This window comes from Parasteatoda tepidariorum, chromosome 2, assembly GCF_982258835.1.
Source record: "Parasteatoda tepidariorum strain Cologne lab strain chromosome 2, Ptep-v5.0, whole genome shotgun sequence".
Classification (NCBI taxonomy): Eukaryota; Metazoa; Arthropoda; class Arachnida; order Araneae; family Theridiidae; genus Parasteatoda; species Parasteatoda tepidariorum.
This window is the reverse complement of record NC_141756.1, coordinates 3632474-3649152: the sequence shown is the minus strand read 5'-3', so window position 1 is coordinate 3649152 and position 16679 is coordinate 3632474. Positions and strand designations below refer to the sequence as shown.

At 30.0% G+C, this 16679-nt stretch overlaps 1 protein-coding gene across 1 annotated transcript in view; it reads left to right on the top strand.

Annotated features, from left to right (window-relative positions):
- The first annotated feature begins 1787 nt into the window (after nucleotides 1-1787).
- Nucleotides 1788-16679, top strand: part of LOC147814386 (uncharacterized) — a 171647-nt gene continuing 156755 nt past the window's right edge. The window contains exons 1-2 of the mRNA XM_087155448.1: nucleotides 1788-2562; nucleotides 2805-3748. Of these exons, the coding sequence (XP_087011574.1) occupies nucleotides 1788-2562; nucleotides 2805-3748 (1719 nt within the window). The remainder of the gene's footprint in view (nucleotides 2563-2804; nucleotides 3749-16679) is intronic.

Below are 16679 nucleotides of genomic sequence, written 5' to 3'. Positions count from 1 at the left end.
AGCGATTGACAGAGCTATAAATCCACCAAGAACTACACTCACCGAATTTTTTTGAATTGTGTAATCGTGCGGATGCGTTTGATGCCTTTGCACAGACATTACTGTGTTCAGAAGTACCACACTATTTCACATGGGCTCAAACAAAAAGAAATGGACTTCCCGCAAGCAAGGCACACCGATGAAGGCCGTTGTCCCGGTTTATTCAAATCAAACGCCTTGGGGAGAGCATTTACAGTCAATCCAAGGCAGACTTAGTGCTTTTATCTTCGAATGTTGTTGGTTAATGTCACCGGCTCATTGTCATTTCAAGATATACGTAAAGTCGATGGACATCAGCATCCAACGTATAAAGATGCATGCCTTGCACTCGGCTTGCTGGAAGACGACAACCAGGTAGAATTTTATTTCTTTATTTCAATTAGTAGCAAAATGTATGCTTTCTATATATTCCTTGCATTTATAAACTTAATTTATTATCTTTTTGATCCACTACTATTTTTAAAAAAACTAAGCATATATATTAATATGTAATACTATTGTAGAAGTACGCATAAGCTTGATTTAAATACAGCGAATATTTCTGTCTAAAATTATAATTTAAATTCCGCTTAACTACCGCAGGGTAAAATCATCCTCAAAAGGATTAAAAGTTGGCAGGTTTGCAATAAGCAGTATCTCACTTCTCACGCAGTTTTCGGAAAAATTTCGGCCATTATTATTGTTTGTACATCGAACGCCGTTGTGACGTTTACAATTATCATTTCCGTGTAATTATTATTAATTTGCAGTGCTGTAAATATTAATAATAATTATTAATATTTAGAGTATTTCTACTGTATTATTCTGAAGGAAAAATATTGTGAAAGGTAGGTTAAGTAATAAAAGATAAATAAACACATTACTACTATGCTGTTTTTCATCATACGTTTACAAATATCATTTTACTATTTAAGTGTTATTTTCAAGTAAATTTTTATTAATTTATTAATCTGCAGAGCTGTCATTATTCATTCCTATTTTATAATTAATTGATACAATTATTGATTTTAAGAGTAATTCTGCTCTGTTATTTCAAAAGAGAAATATCATGAAAAGTATGTTAAATTAAAAAAGTGTGTGCGTACTTATGTATATGCGTTAGAGGTTATACTTTTTTGGCGTATGGAAAAAAATTTAAAATAATAAAAATGCTGTAATGATCAAATATAAATATTAAAATCAATCAGAAAGGTATTATTTAAGTAAAAATATATATTTTTAATTAATTTCATTCTATGGCTAACTTTATCCTGTCGTTTTCTGCGCGCGCAGCTCACAAAGTTTACTCTCATCCAAACGCTCCAAAAGAATTATAACTTAAATAAAATATAAATAAATACATAATACTTTTTTTCATCATTAAGTAATTTAATTTTTTTTTAACAGCAAAGAATGCCAAAACGACGTAGAGGGGCTTCCTTGGGCCGTAAAACATGTCAAGCTACATTCATGCAGAATGCAAGAGCCGAAAGAAACGCAGAACAAATCCAGCAAGACAATACTGATGCACGTGAGAGCATGGCACGATTGCATCAAGTAGAATCAGAAGATGCACGAGCTGACGAAATGAAGAAAGAAGATTGGAACAAAGACGATCGCGCCGACTCACATTTAACAGACTAAGAGTAAATGAACAACAACGCCAACAGGCACATCGATCTTTTAACTCTCAGTCTTTCCTGCGCCTAGCATTCGAGTATGAGCCTAATGTTGAATATTATGCTCATTCAAAAGTCGTAATTGGTGCTATGGACAAGGAATGCCTGCATTGCAATGCTCTTAAGTTCAAAAATGAGCCAGCCGGGATGTGTTGCTCATCAGGAAAGGTACAACTACATGTAATTGATACACCACCTGAACCATTAAAGGGTTTACTGTTTGGCACGAATCCAGATTCAAATGTGTTCCTGAAATCAATTCGGACATTCAATTCCTGTTTCCAAATGACATCATTCGGAGCAACAGAAATAGTTAAAAATAATACGGTATATGGTCAACAATTCAATTCAACATTTAAAGTCAAAGGTCAAATTTATCACAAAGTGGGCTCATTGCTGCCAATGCCAAACGAAGCGCATAAATTTTTGCAAATCTATTTCATGGGCGGCAAAGATGCGCGCGTAGACGCACGTTGTGAATACAATCACCTCAATTCATTTTTTGCCAAACGCATCGTTGGTGAGCTGGACGCTCTATTGAATGAGCACAATGAATTATTGAAAATATTCAAATCACACTTGCCTAAATTACAAAGTGATCATCACGCTATTGTCATCAGCCCTGATAAAACACCTGTTGGAGAGCATATTCGTAGATTCAATGCACCTGTTGTTGACGACGTTGCTGGAATCATGGTTGGCGATCGAACAACTGCACGACAAATCGTGATTCGTAGAAGAAATAATAATCTCCAGTTCATTGCTGAAACACACCGTTCATATGACGCTCTCCAATATCCGCTAATTTTTTGGAAGGGACAAGATGGATATTGCGTAAATATTAAACAACGTGATCCCGCAACAGGTACTTCATTCATTGTGGACTTGAACATTACTCATTTAACAAAGAACTTAATTAATTTCAATTTATCAAACTAAACTAATGTTAATTAATTTCAATTATATTTATTAATGATTTATAATTATTCATGAATTATTTATAATTGTATTTTTATTATTTATTTATAATTATATTTTTATTATTTATTTATAATTATATTTTTATTATTTATTTATAATTATATTTATTAGTATATATTATTACAGGAGCCGAAACAAACAAGAATGTTAGTGCGAAGGATTATTATGCGTATCAGTTGATGAATAGACGCGGTCAGGACAACATCATTCTACGATATCGTGAGCTTTGTCAACAATTCATGGTCGACATGTACGTGAAGATAGAGAGTGAACGACTACGATACTTGCGATATAATCAACAACAGCTGCGTGCTGAAGAATACATTCACTTGCGAGACGCTATTGTCAGCAGCGCCGATGCCGCCGAAATTGGTAACTCGGTCATTCTACCATCATCATATATAGGCAGTCCACGTCATATGCAAGAATATATCCAGGATGCTCTGAATTACGTGCGCGAGTACGGACGACCGTGTTTGTTTATCACGTTCACGTGTAATCCTAAATGGCCAGAGATTACATCATTGCTTTTTCCCGGCCAAAATGCAATACATCGTCATGACATTACAGCACGTGTATTCAGACAAAAGTTAAAGTCTTTAATAAATTTCATTACGAAATTACAAGTATTTGGTCCTACACGTTGCTGGATGTATTCGGTTGAATGGCAAAAGAGGGGATTACCTCATGCGCACATTTTGATTTGGTTAATCAGCAAAATACGTCCTGAAGAAATCGATAGTGTAATTTCTGCGGAAATTCCAAATCCGTCTACTGATCAATTGCTGTTTGATATTGTTGCAGTTAACATGATTCATGGCCCATGCGGCAATTTTAATCGTTTATCGCCGTGTATGGCAAATGGAAAATGTACCAAAGGGTTTCCTAAAAATTTCACTAACGATACGATCACAAATGTTGACGGATATCCAATACATCGTCGAAGAAATTCCGATAATGGCGGACAATCGTTTATTAAAAATATCAGCAACATCGACATTGACATTGACAATCGTTGGGTGGTGCCTTATTCACCTCTACTGAGCAAAACATTCCAAGCTCATATTAATGTAGAGTTTTGCAGTTCAGTGAAGAGCATCAAATATATTTGCAAGTATGCGAATAAAGGCAGTGATATGGCAGTATTTCGAGTTGAAAATACCAATGTGACTGCCCCTCCAGTGAATAACAACGATGAAATAACGCTGTACCAAATTGGCCGGTACATCAGCTCCAATGAAGCAGTTTGGCGTATCTTTGGTTTCCTAATTCATGAACGGGATCCAACCGTTATTCATTTAGCCGTCCATCTTGAAAACGGTCAGCGCGTATATTTCACGAACGAGACAGCGATTGACAGAGCTATAAATCCACCAAAAACTACACTCACCGAATTTTTTGAATTGTGTAATCGTGCTGATGCTTTTAATGCTTTTGCACGGACATTACTTTACTCAGAAGTACCACACTATTTCATATGGTCTCAAACAAAAAAATGGATATCCCGCAAGCAAGGCACACCGGTTGAAGCATGTCCCGGTTTATTCAAATCAAAGGCCTTGGGGAGAGTATTTACAGTCAATCCAAGGCAGACTGAGTGCTTTTATCTTCGACTGTTGTTGGTTAATGTCACCGGCTCATTGTCATTTCGCGATATACGTAAAGTCGATGGGCATCAGCATTCAACGTATAAAGATGCATGCCTTGCACTCGGCTTGCTGGAAGATGACAACCAGTGGGAATGTATGCTTGCTGAAGCAGCATTGAACTGTACTGTTAAGCAAATTCGTGTACTATTCGCTATAGTATTAACTACATGTTTCCCGGGCAGAATAGAAACTTTATGGGATAATCAAAAAGATTCGATGACTGATGATATACTGTATCACCATCAATGTGGACGTCAACGAATTGAATCTGAAAATACAACAGTTATTGCCAGGTAACATGGTGACATACAAATCCGTTGATGCAGTTTGCGATCGCATGGAAGCTGCATATTTTCCAACAGAGTTTTTAAATTCATTGGATTTACCAGGCATGCCACCGCATAATTTAGTACTTAAAGTTGGATCTCCTGTTATTTTGCTTCGTAGTTTGAACCCACCACAGCTGTGCAACGGCACGCGATTGGTCGTTTAAAAATTAATGAACAACGTTATCGAAGTCATTATTTTAAATGGAAAATTCCGGGGTGAAAGTGTATTACTTCCACGAATCCCTATTATACCCACAGATGTGCTAATTCAATTTAAACGCATTCAGTTCCCCATTAGATTGGCATTTGCAATGACAAGGCCAAACAATGTCTGTTTGTGGCTTAGATTTGAGCACACCATGTTTTTCACACGGACAATTATACGTGGCATGCTCTCGAGTGGGTAAACCATCCAGTTTATTTGTGTTAGCAAAAGACGGAATGACAAAAAATATTGTACACTCCATTGCACTAAGAGATTAATATTGTTTACTAATATTTTCAGAATTAGTTGTATATATAATTTATAAAAAAAAGTTACAATAAATTTAAAAAATTATTATTTGGTGTGTTGTTATTTTCACCTTCCGTCATCGTTCACAGCGCTCCATGCCACTGCCACTCACATACCACATACGCGCACACTTACAATAAATAAAATATATTTTCATACTCTAGAAATAAATCATATGGCAAAACAACGTTTGCCGGGTCAGCTAGTAATAATATACAATTATCAGATTTAAAATCCGTAAAGGTTTTGCTTGAATGCAGAAAAATTCTTGTGTTTTCCTTGATAATAATAAAAAAATAGAAATTTAAGTTAATGTGAGCCACTTAAATTGTTTTGAGTAATAATTTTAAATTAGTTTTAATGAAATTGTAGTTCATGCTTCATAAAGCATGATTCCTTCTTAAACAGAAAAATTGCTTTTGTGTATGCGATGATGTCGCAAATGATTTTTTATGACATGAAAATTAATTATTAGATTTCTTAATTTAATTTTAAGGCATCACAAACAAATGTTGGCAGAAGTATTGAAAATAAATTATTGCGTATGTTAAATTCTAAAATAATTCCAAACACACTGAAAAAAATCAATTCTCTATCTGCATTATTTATAAAGTTTTTAGCCATTCATGGAAAAAAAGCAGTGGTTTTTCCTGCAAAAACAAAAGTTTTTCACATGCACGCTTTTTTGTTTAGATGTTATTTGAATCTCTAGAGATTTTTTTCTGTTGAGGATAGAAGGTAGTTTTTTCAGAATCAACCTAAAATAAAATAGTGCATTGAATAAGCTTTTTGAAAATTATTATATTTTTGCAACATGTTATCGATATTCGTGCATTCGATATTTTTAGAATTTTCTTATTTCCATTTCTACATAAAATGAACCATAGAAACTGTTATAATTGATTTTTTATAATTTAATATTTTTCGCAGAATTTTACAGCCTTAAAGAGTTAAAATTTTTTAAAAATCTCAGCCATATTATTAATTTTTGTAAATTAATTGATTTTCAATGAAAGTATGCACGTCAGGAAACTGAAAAGTGGCTTATTTTAATTTTATCTAAAAAAATAATAATTTGTTTTGAGAATTTTACCCCTTAATTATTGAGGAGTTAAATTCAAAGTTGCATTTTCTTTAGATTTGGATGACTTCTGCAATTTTGTTGGCAAGAATTTTTTTTTCTTAAAATTCTTTTCTATTATGAAATGCAAATAATATTGTTTCATAACAGTATAAAATATTTCTGCATATTTATTTTATTGAGTTATATTGAGATACACAATATTTAGTTATTCAAATAAAAAACTGAAAATTTGTTCGATTTTGCTTAGATTTTGTATTTTGCCACGTAAAATTACATTCTTCGAAATGATGTAAAAAATTGTATATCTTATAATTCAAAATTTTTCGACTATTATTAAATAAAATAATAAAATATGAAATATTTACTAACTAATTCAAAATTTTTCGACTATTATTAAATAAAATAATAAAATATGAAATATTTACTAACTAATTCAAAATTTTTCGACTATTATTAAATAAAATAATAAAATATGAAATATTTACTAAAAGTTTTTTTTCCATGGAATATCTTTGGATAAACGAATTTTATAACTGTGTGGAAAAATTCTTACAATTCTCTTAAAATGTTCTTGAGATGTGGCGAAAATTGCAACAAATAAGTTTAACATTAGGGAATCCAAATTTTGGAAAACTCTCCTCACTAAACTATTTTCTCCATATTTCTCAGATTTGCGGCAACTTCCTATATTTTGGGGGACAGATACCCAAATTCATCAAAAAGATGGTATTTTTATTCAAAGAAAGTGCGTTTTGTTGTTTGATTATGAAACTTAAAATATCCTCTGCACTAATTAATTAGCATATATGATGTCACCCCATCTTGAGATATTAAGATTGAGTCCTAGCGAGTAAAGTTCAATCATTAAACCAAAAGTTGCTCAAAGTAATCCATTTTTTCTCCGTATTGTACGGATTCATAAATTCGTCTGCTGCTACGCTCTTCGAATCGTAAGTTACATATTTAAGAACACGTAGTTTATTTAAAATATTATTATTTTATGATAAATTTTAAGAGTATGTTTGTTTTACATTTAACTTATAACGCAAATTTAAAATACAAAAATGATCGAATATAAATTTTTAACATATATTTTTTATTAAAAAAAGCTTTTTTTTTTTCTTCACAAAACTTTAAATGTTTCCCATTAATAGTAAAAATAAAATTCTCAACCCCATTTATTTGGACTACCGAGTAGAAAATTGTTTCTTTGCCACTTTAGTGAAAATAAATCTCTTTTATTTAATTTTATTGCATTTATATTTTCTAATGACAAATGATAGTGGCATCAATTTATAACTGAAACTCCTCTTTTGATAAATGGGTTTTTTCGAGTAACTTCTTTTATGAACCATTAGTTTCACTTTCATTCGAGGCAGGTTTAGAAAGACTTATTTATAAAAAAAAATTGATTTGAGGTTTTATGTTTTAGGTTAAGTGGCATTTACATCAAAAATATCAAACTTAATGTCTTGCTGTCAAAATCATTATTATTCTATTCTTCTGTTTAACTCGGTTAAGTTTTGATGGAAAAAAAAACTTATAAATTATAAACTGCTGCTAATTATATCATTTTTCCGTTGAAGTGAAAGTGCGTTAGAAACACTGTTAGAGATTTTTTGATCAAAATGATTAAATAGCAATTTATTTAAATGTTATTTTAACGTATTCAACCAAAACTATTAAATAATCGTAAAAAACGGCATTCAAACTGTTAAGTTTGAGGAAAAACGTTTGCTGATTGGTTTTACCTGATATGGTTTAAACAATCAGGATTCTATCTGCGCGAAATATGTACATATTATGAAGCTATTTTATTCGGAGCAACTGGGTACATACTGTGGATGAGAGAACTAACATTTTATATCATGACCAGCTAAACAAGGGTTCGAATCCCAGCGTTGATACCACACTATTCATTCCATTCCTTCAATATATAAAGAGTTTCCAGTGTCCTGTACTCTATAATCGGTGATCCTGGACTACAAGAATAAATGCGTAAATGGTGGTTATAACAATACACGCATAAATGGCTCAGCATCCACAGAGCTGCAATGTCTGTCTCAAGTTCTATTTTTATGGTTTAAAAACTATGCTAGCTGTAAATGGTTGTGAAATTGTATAGCTTTGTATTAAAGGTTTCTTAGGCATACCAGTGTTAAACTGTTTCCAAATCGTAACGGTAAAAAATGCTACAAACCATAAATTTTATGGTTAGTTTGTGGAACGACTAATACCGGTTATTTTACCGTAATTTCAGAGCAAAACTTCTAAAGTCTAGTGTGAAAAAAAGGGAAAAAATGAATGATAATACAAAAAATAAAGTACGAACACTATTTAATTACCTAAGGCAGTGTTCCCCAACCTTTTTATCACAGCGAACCTGTCAACGTTTGATAATTTTACCGCTGCCAGCTGGGGGTGGGGACGTTGATTTTTTATATTTTGATTATTTTGATGGACTTATTTTAATTTAATTGTATCATGTCAAAAAATAAATATAACACCAAAAAATAAATATAAAGTGATTTAACATTTTAACTTACTAGAACGTTAAATCAAGTTGCAATGAGACGGTTCCTGAGCTTGTTTCTTTGCAATGAGACGGTTCCATCTGGGGGTAATTGGAGATAATGATACATTACAAACATTAAAAATTTATGTCACTACCTTCGGGACCCTTTTTTTTAAATAAATAAAATTTTTAATGGTACACATATATTTTTAATTTGGGTATATACCTAGGAATTTAAATTCAGTTTCAATGAAAAGGGGAAACCCCCGGTCCATATGATCAATGGACCGGGGGTTGGGGAACACTGATCTAAGGGATTTATTGAACTTCAATACAGCAAAGTTTGAACGATGACTTTAAACTATCAAAAATATGAAATATTCAAAAGAAAAATAAAATGAAAGTATAGGTATTTTTACCATCCTTGAGATAAAATTTGACTATTTTAAATTTTTAGGATTAAAAATTTAGGACTAAAATATTCCTCCACATGAAAATCGAAATGAATAATAAACGAATAATGCTTCTTAAATCAAAAGGTATCAAAGGGGAGATTAAAATCCCCATTCCATTTGAAAAAAAAAATGATGAAAGAAAGTTAAGTGAAGCTGACTGGTAAGATTCCGAAAATTTGGAAAATTAGAAAAAAAGGGTTCTGTTAAATACAAAACCTTTTCATGAAGTGCTATCCTAAAATACGGCATTACCCAAAACCTTTCTAAGTCTCAAAATCTTCTACGTCTCAAAAACCTTTGTCTCCTGTACTAAAATTGGATTAATGTATCCAAGACATATAAAAGAATCTATACTCCGTTGCAAGTTAAGAGAAAACCATTATGGTATAGCATTTAAGTATATAGTTCTATTCGATTGCATATAGTTCTATTTTATTACGTTATCAAATTATACAAATATGGTTTCAATACAATATAAAAGCTTATAAAAGTTAAACATGTCAGACATAAATTTAATTCGCGCTATCACTTACGATATATATAGTGTAATTATTAAAAAATATAAGTTATAGTTTCGTAGTCTGATTGGAATCCTAGAGACTTGGCTACATTTTTCGATAAATAAGGAGAAAATTCGTTCTTCAAAAAAGAAACAACTATATGACGTCTCTTGAGCATTGGATTTGATTGAACCACTAAAAATGGCGAGTCTTATGTAGACAAGTCCTTAACATATCAAATGCAAGATAAAAAATTTTCACTTTTCTTTTGCTGTAGAAGAAAATCTTCTTCAAGAAATATTTATTATCCTTTCATTAGTTTCTTAAAATGAGAACGAAATAGCTGATGTTTGTTACTATTTTTAGATAAAATTTTTATTACTTTTTTTTACTTGTTAATTGATTATTCAATGAATTTTGCTTTCCTTATTTCACACGATTTACAAAAGCAGGTAAAAAAAGGCTATGCTGTGCCGTTTCACGAGTTGGCGATGTAGATATTCGTTCGCTCTGGGTGCTTGGTAGCCATTTGGCGTGAACTTTGATGCAAACAAAGTTTCTCATTAGGATAATGCTTTTTTCTTAACTTGCAACAAAATATAGGTAGTTGTAAAATCATCGAGACAGCATCCATGTGAAAAGCACTATTTTCAGAATCTCGAAAAACGGACGGAAGATGTTACCTATGTACAGAGTCTAACCAAAAATCTTCAAAGACCGAAAAACCTCTTTCACCGGTACTAAAATTTAATGAATGCAATCAGGAAATATTAAGGGAGATAGTTGGTTTTAAATTCCTCGTATAAGCATTATTGTCATCGAAAAGATATCAATGCTAAACTCTTTAAAAAAATTTTTAGAAACCACACGAAAAAAAAGGGCCAGTTAAATTTATTGCTTTAAGCAGGTATTACTTAAAAACAGGTACACAAATTTACTATGTCTCAAAAGCCTCTATCACTGGTACTGAAATTTATTTTAAGGAATCTATTTGGTTTTAAATGGATCGGAAAAGTATATCAATGTGCAATGAGCAAGAAGAAAGGTCATACCTTGAATAACTGTTGATATAATGATCGGATCTTCACGATCAAGAGCTCGTTCTTAATGATTTAAGGGTGTGGCCTCAAATAAGCTATTTAATTAGAGCAGACGACATTTTAAGTTACAAAATCTGAAAAACGAAAAAGACGGAAAACTTAATCACAAGAGCTTTTCTTCTGAATAAGCATACGTTTATTTAATGAACTCGGATTTGACCAACAGAATATAGAGAGTAGCTGCAATCTGGGAAATGGAGTCCCCATAGTTTGGATCAAGAGAGTGGTCCAAAGTTTGGACCCCTTAATGTCATTTTTACTTTCTGCGTATTTCGCCATGTCTCGAGAACTTTTTAAGTGAAGTTAAAAATAGATTTGCACACAATTATAAAATTCGTTTGTCCAAAGATATTTTCATATAAATAAAATTTCAATATATACTTGTAAATTCGTATTGATTTATTAAATAATAGACGAAAAAATGTGTAAGGTATAGGTATACAATTCAAAATCAATTACACCATTTTAAAATATGTAATATTAAGTAGCAAAATACAAAATTACAGCGAAATCGGTTCGATAGTCCCTGAGAAATCGAAGTTTAAAGAAGTCGTGTGTTTTAAATCCTATTTCTCGGGAATATTTAAAATTCTATTTCATAAAGAAGTCGTATATTTAAAAGTCTATTTCTCAGGAACTATTCAACCGATTTTACTCGTGTTTTATATTTTGCCATGCAAAATTACATAATTTAAAAGGACGTAAAAATTTTGCTTCTTACTATTCAAAATTGTTGCAACTATCATTTAATACATAATAAAAAATAATAAATATTTACTAAATTTTTTTTGCTTGGAATTATCTTTGAATAAACCAATTTTATAATTGTATGCAAATTGTGCCCATAATTAAAAAACACAAATTATTGGCTGCGTGAACTGTGCAGATACGCAAAATTACAAAGCATACTCGTACTACAAATGAAAAAAGCAACAACGCGAATAATGAGAACCCTACCAAGGATATTTGTAATTTATTCATAGACAAAACTTAATCACTCTTTATTTTTTAATAAAGGCGACTCATACATAATTACACGTAATATCATGCTTTTTGAAGTTCATATACTTAATTAACACTTATTAGAAAGTAGGATATTTATTCCTATTTTTAAAACAGACCTTAATTCGATTTGAAAGATCTTAACTGGGCCTTATATATTTGAATAGATCTTTAAAAATTATAAATAAGTTTCTAGTTTTCTTCCTGATGATTTTTTCAACAAATATTTGAATTTATGGAAACATTTTTCCATAATCATATGTCAGTTAAAGTTTATAATGTAAATTCAAATACGTACTCATCCTTATAAAAATTAAACATTAATACATTTAACAGTTTTTGAAGAAAGTGAATTATAATGTCCAGTACAAGAAGATGATGGGGAAACAAATATCAATTCTTACCAAAGTATTTGCTTCAGTTTATTACCCTTTTAACAGAAAATAAAATTTTGAAATCTAAAAAAAAACTATGAAATAAGTTGATACAGAAATTTGATATTCCTCAAAATAAGTTACAAACATTTACTCGACACTTTGTGAACAGTTCACTTTAAAATATTACCAAACTTTTGCTTTAATAAACTTATTAAATAATACATTTTTTATTCACATAACAGAATTACCAAAATAAAATCTTAAGAAAAATTCTGAAAACTTTTTCGTTCCTGTCCCTAAAAAGTTAAAAGGAATCTCTGAACACATTTTGTACCTAAACCTATCAAAGGATCTGTGATTTGAAAGGATTTTTTAAGTCAAAGCAGATTTAATAACAAAATTTATGTTCAAAGAAATGAGGTATCTTATGCCCAACTTTTATGAGAGGAGAATGTTATTGTTTTCTTGGGAATGATGAAAGAAAAAAATATTAATGTACTTAAAGATGCTAATAAAAAAGGTTTTTTTCTTTTCTTTTAATAAAAAATCTTACTGTAAATGAAATATTTTCTCAAATATCTGTGTGATTACGAAAGCAAAAACTGAATAAATAAAATGATTAATAATAATAAATTTTTTCAGAAGGAAGAGAAGGAATATCACCATGTTTTTCAGACAACTTTTATATTTGATTTTAAAAATATTTTTAGCTAATCATGTTCTCATTTCCTAGAATTAGAACTTTCTTGAAAGGTAAGAAAATAAAGTATTGTTTGAGACAGCAAAAGATAATCGCGATGAAAATATATAAAAGAGGATAAGTTAATACAATAGGAAATAAAATGTTTCAATATTTTAATCTCAAAAGTCAACAAATATATTTTAAATTCCTGTACGAAAATATTACAAATTTCAAAATCGTCTAGCTCTATTAGTTTTTGGCAAGTACTAATCTATAATATAGTAGTTTCGTATTAAAATTAATTTTCTAACAAACGTAACAGTACTTTCTTAATTAAGAGCTACACAAAAATATTTTTTGGTCGGAAAGTTTAGCAATAAAATGCTTCTAGTTTTTATTATTACAGAAGCTGTCTGTGAGTTTCTAGATAAAACTTGATTTACTCTAAGAGATTTTGCCTGTTTTTCTAATTATTTTTAAAAAAATTATAATAAATTTAAATTGCTCTTATTTAGCATTTACAAAAATACAAACCATTGAATGGTTTAGAAGAGAAAAAAACTATAATAAATTAGCGTAAATGAAGCTTAAATTAACTTATATTTTACATGAAGTAGCAATAGTTTTATTTGATCCCGTGGAATAAGAAAAACAATAAGAAAACGTAACTAACAAGGGATTTGCTCAGCGTAAATAACTTGATTTTTCGCAGCGAAGGAAAAGAAATACTTTCTCTTTTTCTCTCTCTTGTTTTTGTATACATTGAATGGTTTTTAGAATTCCTTATCGCACTGTAATTCAGTTCTTGGTCACGTATACACTTCTTTTTCGAGATCTCTGGGTGCTTTATTGCCAGATTTTTTTGTGTCATTAATTGTTCTGTAGTAATTATTGGTGAAATCATAAGATAAAAGATTCAAGTAACAAAAATATTACAAACCGCCAAATTCACTATTTTTAATACAGCATTATTTTCTATTTATTTTTTTATTATTTTAGAGAATAAATACCTATTTGATATATTTACGAGTGTATTAAATTGATCCAACTGTTAGTGTTCGATTTTCTTATTTCAACTTTTTTTTTATTTGATATTTATTGTTCCGTGATAAAGATCAGTGCAATGAAAATACCAATCTTAAGAAGAAGAAAAAGGAAGTGATAGAAATCTCTGACCATTTCTCTTGATATAGCATTACATTCCATTTATTTTTATTTGGTTTGCATGAAAACCTGCCTAAATTCTAGAATAAAATTTTGATGGACTTCTTGGAAAGAGTAGGGTCTTTGTATCTTGTTGAATAAATGCAATGGCAAGTGCAAGAGAGAAAATAATGCGAAAAATAAACAAAATGTTTCATATCCAAAAGTTGGGATTTTCCAACGTGTTTTGACAAGTTTTCAGGATGTTCTGCTTTCCTGGCATAATTTCAAAATTAAAATTAATAAATTTTAAATAGTAAATTATAAATTATAAATGATGAATAATAAATTATAAATATATTAAAAATAAATATCAGAAAAAAGTGCCATCTTAAAATGTTCGAGGAGCTCCCTGGATTAATTTTTTTTAAATACAGGTATCGGACAGAGATGAAAAAATTGTCAAAAATGTAAAAGCTTGGTAAAATTAATGCCAAAATGTCCAAGACTGATTGTTAAATCAAAGAAAGGATGGTCATTAATACTAAAATAAAGTATAACATTCCCAATAAAGTGTTATATTCTGTAATAAATGTATTTTAATAAGTTCATAAAATCATTATTGGACACATTTGTAATTCGTTTGCTGCTATTACTTTAGTATGTTACAGACCTAAACCTAATTTGTCTTTCAAGAGAATTTTTTTTTAATTTCAGTAAAATAAAATATTGTTGCAGCACCTGTACAGATACATTAAATAAAATTAAAAAAACATATTAACAATAAGCAAAGCAGAAAGTAAAAGACGGGCTTAGAATTTCTTAGCCTTAACGCCATTTATCAAGTCTACTTAGAGAAAAAATTCTGGTAAATTTACCACATTTTACTTTAATGATATTTTTGGTAAAAGAACTGTAAATCTATCTAAATTTAGGGTGATGAAACAATTCATTTAGTGGAATTTGGTTTGTTTAAAAGAAATTCTGGTTTTCAAAATTGCAGTTCTTATTAAAACACATTTAGAAAAATATATAAAACTGAAGACTAATTTAACCGAATAAATGTTTTTTTGTCATGCTCTAAAGTATTATAAAAAATGACAACATTTACCACATTTATCACACATTATAAAATTATACTTTATAGTAAATTTTACCAAAATCAATACCAGGGAGCAATGCAGATCAAGAGAGTCATGTTTAACATGCAGCACTTCAATATTTTTTATACCTTAACTTCCTGTTTTAAAACTCAAAATTTCGATTAAATTAAATTTTTGAGTTGTTTGATTTATTTACTTAAGGTACCTAATATATCATCCCTTTATCATGACGACTCTTTGGTTAGAAATTTTTTAAACCATATTGAGGTTTACTTATTTCACATCTACTATTTGCTCTCATTCAAATTTGCGGTTTTGAAAACAACTAAATTATAAAGATACCATGAATTTCTAGAATGCAATTAAGGTTTCCTTACTTATTATCTTTGCTTCTAAACGCAAATAAAATTTCATTTTCAACCCAATCTAATTTTTTGGATCGTATATTAATTACTTTCTAAAACAAAGAATATCATTTTGAGGAAGAAATCTCTTTAACTGACAGAAAAATGAGGTTTATGTGAAGAAAGAAAAACAATGTTCATTCCCTTTCTTCTATTTAAGAATTGAAGAATGTATTCTTCTAACACAATAAGTTTATTAGTAATTTAAATAAACTAGTAGCATTATCTATAAAGTATGTCTTTATTTCAGTTGCATATAATTTCAGTGGCGCCATCAATGGCTAAGAATACGACTTCAGCCACACATAATTTCAGCCCGCCTTTAAGGCGAACCCATTCATGCATCTACAGATCGTAATTTTGACCTAAAACAGAGAACGATCTATCTCCGATTCAGTAACGCCAGAGGTATTGATTTGTTATGGGGACATGGTGTTCTTTGCGTCCCGACAGATTTAACGTGTACCAGTCACCATTTACTGCAAGGGAAGTCTTTGGCCAGTGGGGATCAAACTTAAATGAAGTATAATGCGAGAAAAATCAAGACATGATGATTTTAAAACAAATAAAACATTTTCATGATTATTTAAGAGCATTAAGAGTGAATGATCGACCCACATAACAATAATTTTAGAAAAATAATAAAATTAATGCGAGAACAATCAGAAATATATTAAAGTTCAAAAATGTTAATCTATTAAAATTTTAAACAAATGATTAATAACGAATTGGTAAACAATTAACATTAAAGAACAATTATTAAGAAACTTCGTCACCTTACAAAAATGACTTATACAAGATATCCACTAGCAGGAACCTAGCAGGAAAGAGCAGCACAACTGTATTTAAAAAATTTAATATTTTAAATTTAATATAGTATTAAAATTTTATTTACCTAGAAAAGTAGATTTCATAGGTAGTGATCATTTAGTGCATACAACTTATATTTACTTAAAATAAGAACAATCATTCATTTGATTTTTCGTTTGTATTTTCTTATAGTTTTATGAAATATTTCCGTAACGAAATAACTTTTTCTTACTCGTGAAATGTGGAATTGTCCAAATTGCGTATCATAAGTAGCACTGATAGTTTTTCTCATAAATTTTCTATTTGTGCTTTCACAGGATCTTTTTTCATTTTT